At 32.9% G+C, this 19,406-nt stretch overlaps 1 protein-coding gene across 16 annotated transcripts in view; it reads right to left on the bottom strand.

Moving 5' to 3' along the window:
* Positions 1-2,701: 2,701 nt before the first annotated feature.
* Positions 2,702-19,406, bottom strand: part of LOC126905769 (maternal protein pumilio-like) — a 79,630-nt gene continuing 62,925 nt past the window's right edge. For 7 of the 16 annotated variants that reach the window (XM_050685792.1, XM_050685786.1, XM_050685793.1 and 4 more), the window contains 11 exons: positions 8,699-9,005; positions 8,095-8,394; positions 7,627-7,734; positions 5,945-6,088; positions 5,711-5,881; positions 5,460-5,640; positions 5,041-5,290; positions 4,743-4,970; positions 4,507-4,669; positions 4,257-4,425; positions 2,702-4,196 (listed from right to left, as the gene is read on the bottom strand). In XM_050685792.1, the coding sequence (XP_050541749.1) occupies positions 3,947-4,196; positions 4,257-4,425; positions 4,507-4,669; positions 4,743-4,970; positions 5,041-5,290; positions 5,460-5,640; positions 5,711-5,881; positions 5,945-6,088; positions 7,627-7,734; positions 8,095-8,394; positions 8,699-9,005 (2,271 nt within the window). In that variant the 3' untranslated portion in view covers positions 2,702-3,946. The remainder of the gene's footprint in view (positions 4,197-4,256; positions 4,426-4,506; positions 4,670-4,742; positions 4,971-5,040; positions 5,291-5,459; positions 5,641-5,710; positions 5,882-5,944; positions 6,089-7,626; positions 7,735-8,094; positions 8,395-8,698; positions 9,006-19,406) is intronic. The other 9 variants (XM_050685789.1, XM_050685795.1, XM_050685797.1 and 6 more) reach the window with 8 other exon arrangements.

Below are 19,406 nucleotides of genomic sequence, written 5' to 3'. Positions count from 1 at the left end.
TTTGTAGCATAAGTACCAGGAAATCATGAGTTATCACAAAAAATATTTACGAATTTTAATAATGATGTTCTTTTAAATATTATTATATATTCTCACGAGCTCCTAGTACTAAAATTTTAATGTTTACTTGAAACCACTAAATTATCATATTTTTACGGTACACAATTTATATATCAGACTAGTCTTAACAATTTTTTAGAAGATATATTAACACAATTTGAAATTCTAACACATTTTATATTGAACCCGTTTTAGGTAAACTTCAGCAACTTCGATTTTCCAAGTAAAAAACAGTTTATATATGTGAAATTTTTATGTGTATAATATATGCATCTTAAACATATATTTTAAAGCCTTCTTTCAATGTCGTTAAACCTACATTTTCTATGCATATTTTTTGAACACAAATGTGTTCAAATAGTCTCTTTTTCATTTGAAAAAGATACCAAAGAAGTAACCATCAAATATGAAGATATGAACACCAAAAACTGTGTTCTAAATTACAAACTAGTAATGACATTTAGTAAGCCTGTGCCACCTACACTTTATTAAAATCGCTTTTATTTAAGAATATGCGATTCACTTCTTTACATAGAACGTTAAATATTTTTTGATTCATCAAAACATTTAGTACTATAATCTAATTGCAGAAAATTACTGGTTCAATTATGTACTACAATTATTTGTACAAAATCTTTCACTTAAGTTAGTTTATTTTTTCTTGCTCTAAAATTAATGAATAATTAAAGGAGTTATTAATGTCTAAATGACTCTTCTAAACAGATTTATTATTGAAAATATTTTTAATAAAATTTATTGTAGAATTTTTATGGTCAAACCTAAGTAGTTGGGAAAAAGACGAAGAATCACAGAATTTTTTATGATTTTAAATATTTTGTTTTTACACTTTCTTAGTGACAGGAGCAGTGCCCGATTTAAAAATTGATTTTGAGGCCCTTATCACAATTTTTAACAATGAATAATTAATTAAGGTAGTTCTAAAGATTTGTCAAAAATAATTGTAATAAAATTTACGTATTGAAATTTTGTGAAATAAAATAANTACACAAAAAAATAATTATTATTTTAAGTTTTTTTAATTTACAGGCATTTTAATAATATTTTTAATATTTTATATAAATATTCAAAAGTATCAAATAGAATAACACATTTTACAATGATTTTAAACACCTAAATTTTTATTCAATATATATTTATGTATTTCTGTAAATAAGAATAAGGATTTTTTAAAAATCATTTTAATTACTTGACTAAAAATTAACAATAGAATATAGTAATTATTTATGATAATTCTAAATATTTCAAGGTCTAAATAAATGAAACAATAACCAAAAGCAAGAAAAAATTACACACTGATGGTATAATGATTTAATAGGTAATTATTTTGAAATGCATGAATTAGTAGATAAAATTAAAAAAAAATTAATAAATTTAAATGTTTTTATAATTTTTTGGTTATAATTTTACAGTGTTGTAATATATTAATTAATTAACCTTTACACATCAGTCTTGAAATGATTTATTAATTTTATTTTATTTATAACTCATTTTCAAAGTGATTATTACAATTTAATTTACAAAAACCTACTAAATTGAATTAAAATTAATTAATCATTATATAATTGAAATTACTGTGAAGGTCTCACATTCATTGGTGTGTGTAAGTTATTCTAATTCAGTTGTTGCATTTTAAAAGAATGACAACATGTGAATATGGTTTACAACTGTGTTAGTGTATAACTATACAATAATTTATTAGTTATACATAAAACAAAAAATTAATATTATAATAAAACTAAAAATATAAATCAAATGTATAATAATAATAAAAATGATAATAATTATATTAATCAATAATATTACTACTCTAGTAGTATATTACGCAACATAAAGAAGTTTGTTATCTTGGAACGTCAATATTAAATCATAGTTTATTATATTATAATATTTATCATCACCTTTAACGCTATACAGCTATATATGTGAAATCATTCACATAAAATCATTACACATCTAAATAAGATAAACAACTTCAACATCTAGATAATAATAATAATTTAAACTATTTAGTTATAATTAAATTCTATCAGTTTTGGTGCGACTTTACTATTATAGCGCGCGCCTTAAAAAAAAAAAAAAACGATTGCTTCATATAAGATTAAAAAAGATTAAGGACAGCAAATATATTACGTATTAATACATACATAAATTTAATATTATATGGATGTTTTGATTTTATGATGAAATTATTTCTGGTTGAAAACTAGGAGTTATTATAAATATCAAATAAAATGCATGTGAAAAATTTTACATAAAAAGTTATTTTTAAGAATAGTAATGTATAAAACTGCAATATTTTATTAAATTTATTCAATAATATTAATTTAAATAATTTTTTTCCCTGAATGCTGGTAAATTATAAATTTTTGAAAAGAAAATTTAAAAGTAAATTTTTTACACAAAATACTAAAAATTAACAGTCTTTAATAATTTTTTTTACTATGCTTCATTTTTAAATATTAAACAAGTATGATGGAAATAAAAATTGTAAAACAAAAATATAGTTTTTCGTTTCTATGAACACTATTAGTGATTGCTGGTAAGAAATTATTATACAAATTGAAATTAAACTGCATAAGCAAAAATAAAGTGTTTAATATTTGAAAAAAAAACCCATGTATACTAATGATTTTTTTCTTTATTATGTACATATAACAGGAACATAATATTCTAAACTTATGTGTCTATGGGAAACTCACTTAGAGTTTAACATAATAATAATAAAAAAATGCATTGCAAATGAAAATGATACTCGTAAAAAAAAAAAAAAAATACATTATTTTATATTATATACATTTATCACCATTTTATATCTTCATTTATTTGAATATTGTAAATAATACTAAGAAAAAATATATATTTATAAATATATAATAAAAATAATAATTTATTTATATGTTACCCGAAACTAGAATGATTTACAGTTTATTACAGATTTCAAAATATTTATACAACACAAAAACGAAATGGCTTTATAGATTTTATATTTCAAATATGCAATTTTATACATCATATATATATTTATATAAATTATTTGTATATAAATAAAAACAAGCATTGTAGCAATAATTATGTGCATATTATATAATTTCTTTATACAGCGTACAAAAAAAAATTTTACAGGAATGAATAACTTTTCAATTTATATATGTATACAGACGTAATATTTATATAGAAAAGATACTTGACTTTTTTACATTACAGAAAAACAAACAAAACTTCACTATCAAAATCTAATTAAACCCTGTTTAAAATTAAAGGAAATCTATATTAAAAAAGAAAATTATACAAAATATTATACACAATTATTAAGTGTTCGGTTAAAAAAATAGTATTAAATAAAAAAACATGACCAAAGATTTATAATTTTTTTTGTACATATATGAAAAAGGAGCAAATTATACATTAACGCTGTATAAGAAATTTGCTGAGGTCATATTAACAATTTGGATACTAAATAATATTTTATCTATTTCAATGTACATACCTTGTAAACGTCACCATATTAGAACTTAGTTAAAAATGTAGTTGTCTATGCCAATACAGTATTCAAAAGTGTAATATTTTAATATCAAAGCCCACACTATCAAGCTAGATTAATTAATTTTTTTTTTTTTGTTTTTAAACAAATCTATAAAAAAGATATCTAAAGCCACATAATTACCTAACTAAACTGGATATTTTATATCTTTAATGAACAAAATTAAGTTAAACCCACTAACTTTGAATAATAATAATAATAATATAGTAGTAGTAGTAGTAGTAATAATTTAAAAGAAAAATTAGAAATGAAATTTGGATTCAAAATATTTAATAAAAGGGATACAATAATTGAACTATTTTAGTGGAAAAAAAAAAAAATTATTTAAAGAACCCCATTTGTTGGTGGTCCAATAGGTCCCAAATCAGATACTGGCACCGATTGTTGATTACTCTTCATAAAGTACTTTTCCAGTTTAGAAATTATATGTTTACCATAAGTGTATTTTCGAAGTGAAGCAAAATGTGGACGGATTTTGTGCATCAAAATTTTGCGTTGTGAAGATTCACAAACATCCAACATTTTCTGTACCACATAATTAGCATACTGATCTTTCATCATAACATGTAAAGCACTAAGGAAAAATATCATATTTAAGAAGATTTACTTAAAAATATAAGAGGAATGAACTTACTTATCATTAAATCCGCAAACTTCTTCAATTAACATAGATCGTTCACTACGAGTGGCATGTGTAACACATTTTTCTACAACATTGGATGCAAATTTATGTTGCGACAATGTCAGAACTTTACCACGAACAGAACATATCAATTTAGATTTATCCTCTTGTTTACCGTGTTCTGAAGAAATAGTAATATATCATGATTAAATTATAACCATACAATACAATAGTAAAAATTTCATCCTAGTTAATCATTTACCTAATACATGTTGAATGACATAGTTGCCATATTGGTCCTGAATTAATTGTTCAACATGCTGATGCATTTCGTCAAGTATAGGTGCAGTCTGTTCAGGTGTACAATGTTCCAGTATGCGTTGAATGACTCTACATCCATATGGGTGCGTGGATAAAGTTAAGACCTATATACAACAAAAAAATATTTATTAGATTATGGTGATAAATAACATTAAGTAAAAGATACAAATAACATACTTGTCCTTGGAAAGCATTTATAATAAACTGTAATGCATGAGGATCCACACACTCAATACATTTTTGCACCACATGATTACCATTTTGATCTTTAACACATTTTAAGACGTGTCCATCTAATTCTCTCACTATTTCAACTTGTTGTTCACCTCCAACACTTTCTAAAGCTTTTTGAATAACCCTGCAGCCATACATTTGTAATGCCAATGGTAGTACATGTCCTCTAACCTATAATTAGAATAATATTTAAGTTTAAAGAGGTAATATTTCCAAATAATCTCAAAAATAAAATATTTACCTTCTGTGCTAAAGTTGATTTCTGTTCTGGCGTCCCAAATTCAAAGAACTTTTGAATGACATAATTACCAAACACATCTGTCATTAGACTGTAGGCGGCCGCCAATATTTCAGAGAACACCAACTGCTTTTCTGGGGTAGAAGCTCTTTCCAGTTTCTGTTGAATGAATCTGGATCCATGTTGATCTTGAGAAAACTCGACAATATGATTGGTCAAGTCTCGTAATTGGAGACTGGGGTAACGATTGTTCCTGCCACAGTGCAGGAGAATCGGATCGATTACGATTAATGAAGCAAGAAAGCTATACAACTTTAGAAACTTTAAGCAATAGCCAATGTAGGTTTTGCACCTTGGCTACTGATAATGTCTCTACAGCAGCAAGCATAATTAAAAAATATATTATTTAAAAACTCATCTACCTGAAGTCTTCCAATAGACGGCTTCGACCTGATGGTTTTGAATCTAATGTTATAGAAGATCCACCAAGAGACGATGTGCTTCCTCTAACTCCCATCTTGTTGAACAACGAACTCGATGCGTTTGGATTGGCCGCAGTATTGAACATAGTTCCATTTGCAGCCAGACCTCCCATTGCATAATCTTAAATGAAAATTTAAGACATTATTAGTCTATGATTAAATATTTTACAATTGGCATCTATATTTTTTACCACTAGCTCTAAATTTAGACATGGTTTCAGCACCAGGTGCAGCGTTCATCAAGCTTCGGTTGGCATTGTTGGCTGCTGAACTCATCAGTCCCAGCTGTAAATTGGACGCTGATCCCATTGTTGGCGGTGGCGTTAGTGAACCAGATGCCAAGCCGAGAGGACTCTGTGAAGCTGTTAAGAAAACAATTCATGATATTAAATAAGAATACTATTTCGTTAACACGGTTCACTTACCAAGTGCTCCGTACTGAGGCCACTTGGGAGGACGAGCATAGTCCATGGACGGCGAAAAAGCGGACGTATTGCGATCAAATGAATCACGCCTTCCAGCATTGCCAGAACTCAATCCAAGACTGGCGTTGACATCATGCATTCCTGCTAAGAGAAATAATATTCTATTAATCAAAAAATATAAATCAATATAATATAATTAAAGTAATTGTTTTTTAACACGATTGATATAACAAGTCAACAACNTTGCCAGAACTCAATCCAAGACTGGCGTTGACATCATGCATTCCTGCTAAGAGAAATAATATTCTATTAATCAAAAAATATAAGAAATATAATATAATTAAAGTAATTGGTTTTTAACACGATTGATATAACAAGTCAACAACAACTAAACAGTACCTACCGATTGGTACTACTACTAAAACACGGTTGGGACTATACTAATAGATCTACAAATAATAAATGAAGAATAAAATACCACATCTCCTACATTAAAATCGATATATTAATTGTCACTTAAATAAATAATAATCACTCGAAGCGACACGGGAAAACTTGAGACAATTCAGATAAGTTTCATTTTTGTAAATTAAACTTGGTTATTCTACCGGAGTTTTCAGAAGTACTTGACGGCAAGAATGAATTGTGTATTTACTACGGACAAACCATATGTTGAGCACATATGTTTGGTAAAGAGGAAAGTTAAAGTTAACGCGCATTCGTCGTAACTGTCACGATATTTCCGTTTAATTAATTTCCTCCCCGCAATTGGATGCAATACGAGCACTTCGATGGCAGCGAGGCGGTGTGGAATAGTATGTTACTTGAGATCCGAATAATAATTATGACATAGTGTAATATTATTTTGCGGGTAAATGCTGACGTAAATTATAATTTGAATTCTTTCGTAAACCCTCCCCGCCCCGAGGTTATTTATTAGTGGCATAAGAAACGCGATGTTCACCACGAACTCGGGNTGGCATAAGAAACGTGATGTTCACCACGAACTCGGGGAACTAATAAGAGCAGATACTTTCCAAATCCAAAGATTTCATTGAAATATCAAACGCGTGGAATTTATGCAAAAATCAAAATCTTTATCCCCAAGTATTTCATTTCAGTTTGAATTTAAGATATTTATAACAAAAATAATAATAATATAAATTATAGTATTGTTAGTGAATGAGAGTAAATAAAAATTAAATGGAAATATTGTTAGTGGAGAGCAAAAGTGTTGGTCAAACAAGCATTACAGTTAATCTTGATTTTTGTTCAAGTGTATGATACATACATGCCGTGTACTATTAGTCGACAAGAAGTTAACAATGATAAAGCATTAGTACTACTGAAACTATAGTAATGTTTTATTATTATTAAGGAAGATGGAAAATCAAAAGACTACACACAAAAAGATGCGCCGTAGACATGACACGGCTGTGAAATGAGTCGGCTAAATATAACTGATACAGAGTGAGGGTAGTGAAAAAGGATACAACAACGCTGAAATAACAAAAAAAAAAAAAGCGTGCAAATATTAATAATACACACACACAGCATAACAACGATAGTAATAACTAAATGAATTGTGGCTGGTAAAAAGATGTTTGGGTATTGAGAGTGTAAAACAAATGAGAAACACAAAAACAAACAAACTGTATTTGGTTGACTCATGCAAAATTTACCTGCGCTGACCCCCAGCGACGAAAGGCTGGATGTCAGTGAGGTCAAGTTGGTCGAATAGTTGTTGGCTGCCGAACCGACCGCCTGCTGAGGCTGTGGTTGGAGACCTGCTGTACACACACAACAAAGTTCACACGTTTAAACGGCCCTTTACATTTGTAATAAGTTAAATAATAACACTAATTTAATTTCATAACAGTCGTGTTACTATAAACGGACATATTACATTGCATTATGGTAATTTGCGACACGCAGAAGGAGGACGACGACGAGATATTATTAACAATTATGCAACTTCGAACTAATTTAAAATCATAAATTATGTTGTTTAATTGAAACATTAAGCGGGTTGAGAGAATATTCGTGTCCCTCCGTCTAAGATAAAAGTCACTGCGTGTAATGGTTTCTCTAGAGCAGTTCACGCTGTTTTACTGGAGTGGGGAAAATTATGAACGGATGATGATAGTTACCTTGCTGCGCGTTGACGATAACTGAAGCCGGCGAGACGAGCCGAAGCTGACCGCCATTGCGGGTCATCACTAGCGAACCGTTTTGGTCGTAGAATGCGGGTATCACTTGGTATTGGGTGCCGTCGGCCTGCGACGGACTCATTGGCCTGCGTTGTTGGTTAGCCGTGTTCGTGCCGTTGGTCGTCGTTCCGGGTTGGCCACCGGCCGCTCCAGCTGGCTGGATGATGCTGCCCGCCGGATACATTCCCCATGGAACTCCATAGTACTGTGGCACCACCGTCGGACCTGAGCCCATAAAGCCTTTATTGAGACACACACGCACACATACAGAAAACGTGTAGTACATTATATACACGGGACGACCAAAAATGAAATAGATACATTTGTTTTTTGTACAGATTTTCAAGATAAATAAGAGCATATGTACACGAAACAAATATAGAACAGTTCTAGATGTTTTCTTCGAAAACTCAAAAAAATAAGACAAGCAACATAAGAGAAAGTAAAACATACGTCTCTTTCTAGTGTTTATCCAGAACTTATATACTTTAATTTATGATAATTATTTATAAAAAAAAAAAAAAAACAAGCGGGAAATAATTACCGGCAATGACATATGGTTCCTGAGGGTTAATGAGGTACGGCGTAGTAGCTGCCGTGCCGGGTGGCGCGAAAGAAGCCGCGGCTGCTGCAGCCGCCACTGGTGTAGCAGCGGGTGCCGATGCCGCTGCAGCGAGTCCGGCCGCCGCTGCGGCTAGTTGCTGTTGTTGTTGTAAATGGAATTGTTGTTGCTGCTGTTGCTGAATGAGCTGCAGTTGTTGAGCAGCTACTGCGGCCGCCGCGGCCGGGTTAGCAGCGGCGGCGGCTGCTGCTGCGGCTGCCTGTTGCGCTTGATGGTTGCGGAATAACTGCTAAACGACATGCACAAATATTAACAACAGCAAGAAAAACATTTATATACACACATGGGCCAAAATGTGAGTACTCGACACAAAAAACACCACTATGTAGACTTTTTGTAGGGTTCGTCATAAAAAATGCATGGCACGTTTCTACGATGTTATGTGCAAATGATTATAATATACCTTTTTAAAACGGCACAGAGTAATTTTAGATTAAGAATAAAACTGTTGTTGTAAATAATAATGATAAAATTTTTCTTTTTATACAATTTCGTCTTTTGATCTTACTGTAGTTTACAGTTGTCTGCGAAACGTCGTGTCAATAATACTGAATACACATAAGTACTCATTATTAAAGAAAGGGATTTCTCGAGGTTATTTATTTTCCCTTAGTCATTTTCCAGCGTATTGTATAATCAATCAAGCGCAAAATTGACATTTTCACGTTTTACGATTTGTACGGACTCGAAATAAATCGACGAAACGTTACAAAGCCTAGTAGTTCTACGCCACTGTGTTGGCCTTTGCATTACAGAAAAAAAAAAAAAAAACAATAACCGTTTTATCTGGTATAAATATCAATTCGGATTATTAACGTGCGCTTGTATGCGGAAAAAAAAATTAATTTTATTCAACCACACGCAGACATCTTTCTTTCCAACAACAAACACCGATGACAGTTATTCAATTCCGACGGATATTTTTCGAAATTCTCGCGAGCAAAATAAAAAACAAAACTAAAGTAAACATAGTTTGCAATTTCGAAATCGCCTGTCAACGTTTTATTTCACCAAGAGAATTCATTTTTATTCTTTATATAAATGAGTTTGAATTATTTAAGAGCGCACCTCTTGGCCGTACCATCCGAACAAAAACAATTGATCACCATAATATCCAGCAGTGGGACGCGCAGCCATAACAACAGATTTTGTCTGTTCCATGCTGACATGGTACAAAAACTTCTCAATCAGTTCGTTCTAACGAGTACATAAATTGCGCGTTTCCGTCTAAACGCTTAAAGCTCAAGACATTTTCAAAATAATAAATAACCTAAATCGGTTATAATTATAACCGATTTCCTTAAGTTAAAACTTAAAATCTCAATTTTCTATCGGTGAGCATTCCGGGAATACATTATTATGTTTACGGAAAATTGTAACGGTCGTATGTGTCGTATGTACAACGAAGAAATAACCTTTGAGAAAAGTCTTTACATCCGAGTGCGCGTCGAATGATATCTCGACTTGGAATTTATTCGAAACGAGTAGCATTCAATACCAACGACTTAATGACTTTGAGTGGAACCCAAAACGAGGCTTAGTACGCTACAAGACAATGTTTGCTGCAGGTCGACAACGCCCCCGGGACATATTTAATAATCTTTTGATAATAAACATCTCAAACGTTATTTATCATTTTCGCGAGCATACGGACAAATCTATTGGCCGTCATTAATACTGCAAAGCTCATAGAAACAATAAAAACGTCGGTGTATTCTTGACACGCCAAATTTCAACACTTACGAAACTATCGCAGTCCTTCGATTAATCGGTTCCTGAGATCCAGAAAAAAATCCCCTTATATAACAGCCCCCTCCTCATTGACGTTATTCAGTGGGCCAATGAAAAATTCTTAATAACTAGTGTAAATTGAAAAAATGTGATAAAATTATTTAGTGATAATGTCACTAGGGTAATAATAAAAGGAGATTTTTTTTCGATCAGGTTGTATGTGTTATGCGTTGATATTGGTAACATTGTTCCCAAATACATATCCGTGATTGTTTTTAAGGTTTTTGTGGCTTCTTGAATTAAATAATTTTAATATTTAAAATTAATAATTTTAATTTAAAATAAAAAATTGAGTATAGTCGGTGATAATTTATAGACCAACAGATAAAGGATAGTAGTACACATAGTTAAGAGAACGCCGATTTTAAACTTCTCTTTGCAGATTGGAGCATTAAAAAATAAGTAATAATGGAATGTCAATAGTAGTAAAGGCGAGTAAACGAAATACGGTCGGGAAACATTGCTTGACAAAAAAAATATCATTATGATGAAAATGTCTAAAAGGATAAATTGCAAAATACGTCGAGCTCAAGAGATTAACAAAGTCGAGACTAAATGCGCTTTCTATTGGGATTAACATTACTTTGTCAGATCAAATGATTTGACAACAGATTTTCTTTTCTTACTAAGTCGCATAAAAAAAAATAATGAGCGATGTATTCGCATCAACGTTTTTTGTTCAATCATTTCAAATAAATGATTTACAAATATATATATAACTTGATACTTAAAAAATAAAATCGTGAGACTTCTATTGTGCGAGGGATTTCTAACGGCTTGTGCAATTTCCCGCGATGATGTTTATTATCTATTTCAGCTCGCAAAACAAATAAAACACTCGTAGGAAATACTGTCATCATAATTGATAAATGGTGTCATGATAGAGAGACACGATTTGATTGCCAGGGACGTGACATTTAAACTCGATTAAATTGGTATTATCATTGCCAACACAAAATGATGTCCAATATAAATGTTTACTATTAAATGCCCACAGAGCAACTATTCGATGCGAAATTTGAGTCGAGTAGAAAACCGACCAAGCAATGGTTAGAGCGCATAATGACCGAACAGGGCACGGAGGGGACGGTTAATTAAAGAGAGAGACCACCGACTGCTAGTGGTGACACTGTGATCGAATCAATCAACCGACAGAGGGGAAATAGGTGAGGTTGCTACGACTATCCAATATGATTATTGGCACCAATTAGAGGACAAATGGAAGTGTGAACCGTGACTGCCGACCAAGCTACAGACATTTTTTTTATTGACTTTTCTGATCCATTTATTTTTACTCTTGTTTATAGATAGCGAGCAAATAATTATGGGTAATCGTTGAAAAAACTGTTGACAAATAAATTGATTTCATCGCTTTAATTAACTTGATTATATGCACAGCGATACGTGGGGCGTTAACTTAATTTATTATTTTTGGTTTATTTATATTTTGCACTTCCAGACGGGTAAATCTATTTGCGACTTTTTTCTGTGTTAAATGTTTCCAAGAGACAGAGAAATATTATTCGATTGGATGACATAACATGTGTCACGGCATATGTGTAGCGACTGTTGAAAAATAAATGACGTCGACAGGATGCAAAGAGGGGAAAATACCGGAAAATAATATGCAAATGGAACTTTTTGCGAATATTCATTTGGACGGATTGATAGAAGAGCTGATAACGTTGAAAAGGTCGACGAAAAAAACGTTTTAGATAAAAATTATTTTACAATTTCACTTAGTCTGACAACAAATCGTCCGCGACAAATCCAATTTACAATTTAACCTAAAATAAATTGGCCAACTCGACAAACGTTAAGGTCTTCGACCGAGTACGACGAGCCCCCTGAGAGAAAACTATGCGCATCCATATAACCTAAAAAAAATCGTCCAAACGGCATATGTAATCAATTTGAATGTTTTTTTATATGATAAGCTATTTGCTTGTACACGTTTCCCAAAACGTTTTGGACCGAACGCATACCCTTAGCTCGTTCAAACTTTGATTGTATTTACTCGACGACGGCAAACAAACGGTGTGAGTAAATAATACAGTCGACAACAATAAGATTTAATCGTTCCGATATTTTTTAGTCGAACGAATAAAAGAGAATATTTGACGAAAAAAGAAATACGAGTAGATAAAATGAAATCGTACCGTCAAAGGGTTTTTGGGACAAAACAAAAAGTGAGAACAAATACGTTGCCGTATTCCCTCAGAGGTGATAAAATCGACGATTATCTTTTGGCACGGGTGACCCCCCCCCCGTCAACTCTAAGCCGTTAACGCTTACTCGAGTCAGTGCACATTTCACACGTTCGTTGTTTTCCGTTAATAAATGCGAAATCGATTTGAATATCGAAACGCCTTTGAAAACATATACACACCGTCGATTGTTGATTAGCATGCGGTTCTCAGAAATAGTTTAAGGTACTCGACGGGCAGAAATTAATTTGCTCGGCACTGTCAGCCGTTTTGCAAAGTTACTGCGGGGCCGGCAATAATCTCATTTCTAAACGAGATAACCATTGCGACCCGAGTGCCAAAACCGCCGTATTAAAATAGTCCGCGAAATATTTACTCACACTGTGCGATTATATTAACCCGTCAGCCGGAGAAAATTAATTGCCGACTAATTGATTGGCCGGAGCCTATTGTTATTTATTAAACAAACAAGGTAACGAAGTAGAAAATAAAAAAACCGTCGAGAACAAAATAAAATAGTAATTGAACGGACCCCTCGCCCTCGTTACACGCGATATACAAAACTGATAGGACACACGCATGCCGTCCGTCTTGCTTCCCCCAGTTGTTCGCACAGGAACTAACCCCTCCCCCCTCCACTGACAGAGCGCACCAATACGAACACGACTAAAGTTTGTCAATTAATTTAAATTTAATCTCACCAGGGTATAAGTATATAGTCTATCNATTAATTTAAATTTAATCTCACCAGGGTATAAGTATATAGTGCGACGAAATACACGCAACGAGCGCATGAAGGGCCAAGGCTGCGGCCGTCGCACAGCGGTAACACAAGACGGAGGAGTTTCCCTAAATAGCACCCCAAAGCCGCGTCACAGTTATGCGCCTCCGGGTAGACCTTTTCCCAGCTGTCGTATCGAGCCGCCAAAATTTATTTAAACGATTTAATTACACGGTCAGGCGACGAGGCTTATAATAATATTATTATCCGTTCGAGCCGCGATTCTACCCGCCCCAGCGTTTGTCCGTTTTGCGCGGGATCCATTCGTTTCCTCGTTCCTAAGCGTTCAACGACACCCAAGACCCCAAAAGGTTTGCGTGTTATCGCTACTACAACAATAACACGCCGATCGTTCATTTATTAATCGTCGCGCACACATTGCTACAAAATAGTTTGCGGTTGTGTCTCGTCAACGGAAATACGAAAGCCGAGATTACGTTGAATGGACATAGAAGACACGGTCGTTTGGTCCGTCGTTATCATTCCCGGTGTCATCAAATATCACGATACGAATTTATCGGGGGAAATACAAAATGTCGTAAGTACTCATAACGTTTCGACGAAAATTGGCGACTTATTACCGCCGCGTTAAGCATTGTTTAATCGAACCGTACGAGCGCAAATAACGTGCAATTGACGTGGTCGCGCAACGCGACGACGGTTAAAAAGTGCAGCATTTCGATAGAGCAAAACGAATTTACACGGCGTCGTTGTAATTACTGCCAGCGAAATGAGACTACGGCGTCGTTGTTCACCGTACCCCCACGTGATTATTTTAACGCCATGAAATATAATTATTAGTGCTGGCGAAAGAAACGTCTTTATAATCCACACACTAAGCTGATGGATGAGCACAGGGCTCAGGAGCCAAATGGAATTACGCAGAGTAATATCGCGTAGGAAACACCTCTCTCCCCTCCCCGTTACCGCACCAGTTACACTAGGAGGGGCGCGGAGCAGTTTCATCAACTAAATCCCATTTGGTGGACACACACACGCGAAGACGTCGACGGTATTATCTTTAAGCACACTTTGGGAGTATTAAAATGTTTTATTTTGTCTTCCGCCGATTTAACGTCGTTCGTTTAAAATAAATAGTGTTGTCTTCCGACAGGATGTCGGAAAATATTTACGCCGAGATGAGATTTTGAAGAGTAGAAAAAATAACATGTCAAACAACAACAATAACGTCAATTTCAGGTTGCCGTATACACTTCCCACGAACGCTCCAGTTGTTTACTGTAATAGTTGTGCTTTAATTGCAACTCCGAGCGACTAGAGGAAACCATTTCTACAGCCGACGCATTCGGTAAATTTGCCTTTATCGTTGGCCGCGTGGACAAATATTTTCCGTCGTGTACACTCTTAGTGATCATCAGACAATTCTCAAATTAAATTACTCGAGTAACTTAACGATGAAATGTTTGCGTGCGAGCCAAATTTATAATTACATTCATACGAGTATATTTTTCTGTAAATCCAAAAAGTGAGGAGATATCTTTCTGGAACGATCCGGTCGCTTGTCTTAGTGAACAACAGTCAATATGTCAGCAAAGTTTAGCTTTTACGAACGATGAAATTTAAATAAAAATTATTAAAAAAGTTTTTAAACTATTCTCTAGATTTTTGTCGTTTGCAAGTTTCAGTCGTTCTGATCCAATAGAGTTTAATTTCATATGCATGATCAACTCGAGAGTAACTACAGCTGAAAAACGTTGTTTTCATTAGTCGTCAGATTTCAAATGGAACAATATTTACACGTTTGATTTAACCGAATGAATATTTGATCGAATTTGCTAAAAAAATATCTAATTATTTCAATTAAAAATTTCTAGAAGATTTTATTTATTTCACTCTTACGAAAACAACAATGCCAAAATCAATTTTTCCATTCTAATATATATTGATATTTTTGTAATTATAAAACGCAATGATATACTACCATAAGAATAATGTAGTAAAAATAAGCTTAAAACTATATATTCAAAACGAGCGACATAAGAAGTAATAATCGAATAACAGTTAATATTAAAAAAAAAAAATTACACCATTTATGTTATACGTAAATTTCAGCCACTTAATTATAACCAGACAAATTTACGCCGACAGACTCGATGCCTTAACTTCACGTATTATACCGATACTGCGTTTTTGTAAGTCTAAAATTAATAGAATACACGTCAGAATGGTAATTAGTCGTTTATATTACAATGTATAAGCGCAATCGATGTGCTATCATCAACTCATTATATTAATGAGTTGATGTTGACTATATTAGTCAATAGTGCGGACTAACGTTATAAATTACAATCATTATCATAAATAACCATAACCGAAAATAAATCGATAATTAATTATTTTGAATAGTCAAAAAAATAAAACTGACGAAAATGAGAAATTAAATATGAACGTCATTTTTAATTGTAATATTTTTTGCTTTTCGATTTATAATAGATAATTTAACTTTCCAGTTAAACGACCGGCGGCTTCGTGAAAAAACGTAGAATTTATAATCATTTAATAACATCATGACCTTTGAACTAATTTTAGAATTTCTTTTTTTTTAGACTAACAACATTTGGATTTTAGACTTGACATTACTGGCATGTTCGAGTTTGAACACTATCTTCTTAATTCAACCCTTCCTAATTGGTATGCCCCTTCACCACCACTTTAGATTAGTCCTAAATATACGAATTTTATCTGCCCTCGGATGTCCTAATTTCCAAAAACAAAATTAAACGACGGCTATGGCATTTAAATGTCCCCGACTGACATTTTTAAACAAAGGCCGTTACTCGGTTACAATGCAAGTCAATGGATGGCATGGTGAAACCGAGTCATGTGCTCATTGTACACCGTGAGGCCAAAAACATTTTTACACGGTCGATAAATTGAAAAGAAAAATAAGCGACATTTACCCCAGTCAAACAGAAATTCGGTGAAAGACGTCCCCGGTGAATGTAACACGTTCGGTTGGAGTTACCCCTTTTTATTATTATGGTTACTTTCAACAGCGTAGTAACCTATACAAATATCACGATGTAATCAGTGTGGTGTTACGACAATAGTGTTAACACAATGTACGTCATATCAAAATTAAAACTATGTTTCTCTAAATAGTTCAAAAAAAAAAAAAAAAAGACAATATATTATTTTGTTACCGCCCTCTCTTGTAAAGAACAATTCTCATGCACAAAAATTACTCTTGAAAAAATGAAAGGGCGGTTGTATTTATTTAGCATTCATTTTTCCCCCCACCGTAAAAAAAAATGAACTTTTTCGGTGGGTCTACTAAAATGCAATAAGACGACAATAACATCGTTCACATACGCTCGAGTTTATTAAAAGCTAAAAAGAAGTCGATTATTTTTAATTAGTTGTTTTACGATTGAAACGAGATAAGATTCAAATTAAAAAGCGCTTTCAATTTTAAACTCTTAATAATATTATTTGGAAAAATAAATGGAATATTTTTTAATTAAGTCTATCTCCCGAGAGATTTTTTCTACCGGTCCATTAAATTCCTGTGCCGTCTGATAAGTACACGATTGAAATAACCTATACGGTTTCGAGGGACGCCAATTATCGATTGAATGACATTTACAATGCAAGTGTCGTAGCCATTAACCTAAAAGGACGTCCAAGTTTCACAGGATATTGCTAATCAAGTTGTTAACATAAACATATCTGCGCTTGTTGGTTCGGTTGCTATAACGCCAACAGGGATAATCATCGGAACGATTAGATGCCTGCGCTGTTATCCCAAAATTACTTTATAATGCCATCCAAGTAAGTTACGGCACACAGCGAATTTTTAAGCACTACAACAATAACACTCTTTAGCGTGACGCGAACGAGACGACGCACTCGTCAGACGCATTATCTTGTCTTCGACGCGGTCTTTAACATTACTGCAAGATGAATTCGTCGACAGCATTTGATATGAAAAAATATATACAGACCATCGGAAGTACGTCACAACGACATCGATCATTAACGCGATATGGCAATAACGTCGTGAATTATCTGTCGCTTGCGGTCTCCTCTTCCTCCATCGAGCAAAGCCTACGAACAAAGTCAACATCATCGAATGGGGCGTTATTAATGCCGCACAGCCAATACCGCAGATTAGACCTACGGTGGTAATTATATCCTCCGTGGATGGCATTTAAATGAATACTGCGTACAATCCACAGGAGGGGGTCCATTATCATCGGCGAGACCTTTTGGTTACCCGAGGGCAATAACAGACGATTTCAATTTTTCCGGGAGACGATCATTTTAAATTACATTTTTAATAGATATAAAACACAGTATTATGCAAATATATGAATATTATTAAACTGCTCGTCTTGTAGAAGTTGGGTAAAAATGATCGTGTTTTTATGGATCGCAATATAAACAGCCAGAATGTAATTTTGATTAAATATAATTTCAACGAAAAAAAAACTTGACAAAATCACAAGATCAGCGCAAATAATATAACGGAAATCCTTCGTTGTGTACGGAGTTTACAAGTTTAATGAAAATCACACAGAAAAAAGAAAGATAAAAGAAAATAATATCAAAGAATACTAAGACTTCGAAAATTCAAGTTTAAAGAACAAATATTTTATTTTACAACTCACAAGAAACTATGTCTTTATAATGTAATTTAACGCGGGAGACGTTAATCTAAAATTGTTAATTGCACCAAAGCGTTAAAAAGAGATTATTTTACTATTATTAAGTGGAAAGTTAGACGACATAAGGTTAAATGCAGTTAATATTTCGTGCACTTCAAGAAAATGGAACGAGTAGAAAAAATTATCTCGAAACTGACACATTCATCAAGTAAAACAAATCAAATGTTTCGACTATTTTTTTTTCTTTTAAATAAAAAAAGTTTAAGAAAATAAGACGAGAACTTATTTTTGCATTTAATAGAAATAAACTTCATTATTCTTAAACCCTCCCTATTTTCAATGGCACACGATTCCTAAGTTCAATGTGAGACTGGTGGAAAATCCGTTCTAGTGGAAAAAAAAAATTATCGCGTTTGCTGACAATGTAAAAAGTAAAAACCTTATTATAAAACTCTTACCATTTCAGTTTCGCGCAAAATATAATATACAATAAACTAATACATATATAATAAAAACCCTAGATGGCTGTTACTGTCTTTAACTCTAGAGAATCGTACAAAAGCTAACTTTTATTTTGACACATACCGCAAAACTTATAAGAAAATATACGTTTTTTTATTATTATCGATGTTCGAGGTGGGTCGTGTGAGAATTCGGAAATAATTGTAGTGTCATAAGTTTTAATAGATTTTATTGAGACCACGTCGTACTCGCCGAAAATGTCGAACGGCCCATCAACGGGTATCCATTTTATTTACAAAGCAGGTTTCCTTTTTGGCACTGTAGTATTACTACAAAAAGCATTCGAGCGCATTAATCAATTCAACGCCTTTGCAATAAGCATTATAATACAATTTCCTTTACCTATACAAGCACTGCGATACAACAAAAACTTCGGGAAATAGTTACAGTGATATATTCGTGACAAATGAATCGATGGTGAAGTTTCGATATACAGAAATATGACTAATGGATACAAAAACAAAATGCGTCAAAAGGTTTAGGACCAGGAAAAATAGATTGGCAATAGCATAGCCGTTGAAGGATAATGTATAAAATAAAAATTGATTAATTTCACTAGCTTTTCTTAAGCTAAAATAACCACACAAAACAATACGTTGCGTGCGACCTTAATAATAAAAATACATGTTGTGTTTACAATGAACTGTATAAGATAATTCTTTTCCACTCAAAAGGTATAGTTTTTTTTTTTTTTTTTTTTT

The sequence above is a fragment of the Daktulosphaira vitifoliae genome, unplaced genomic scaffold (genome assembly GCF_025091365.1).
Source record: "Daktulosphaira vitifoliae isolate Bord-2020 unplaced genomic scaffold, ASM2509136v1 Scaffold_4, whole genome shotgun sequence".
NCBI classification, from domain to species: Eukaryota; Metazoa; Arthropoda; class Insecta; order Hemiptera; family Phylloxeridae; genus Daktulosphaira; species Daktulosphaira vitifoliae.
Note: the sequence above shows the minus strand (reverse complement) of the source record. Positions and strands in the feature narration are given on the sequence as shown.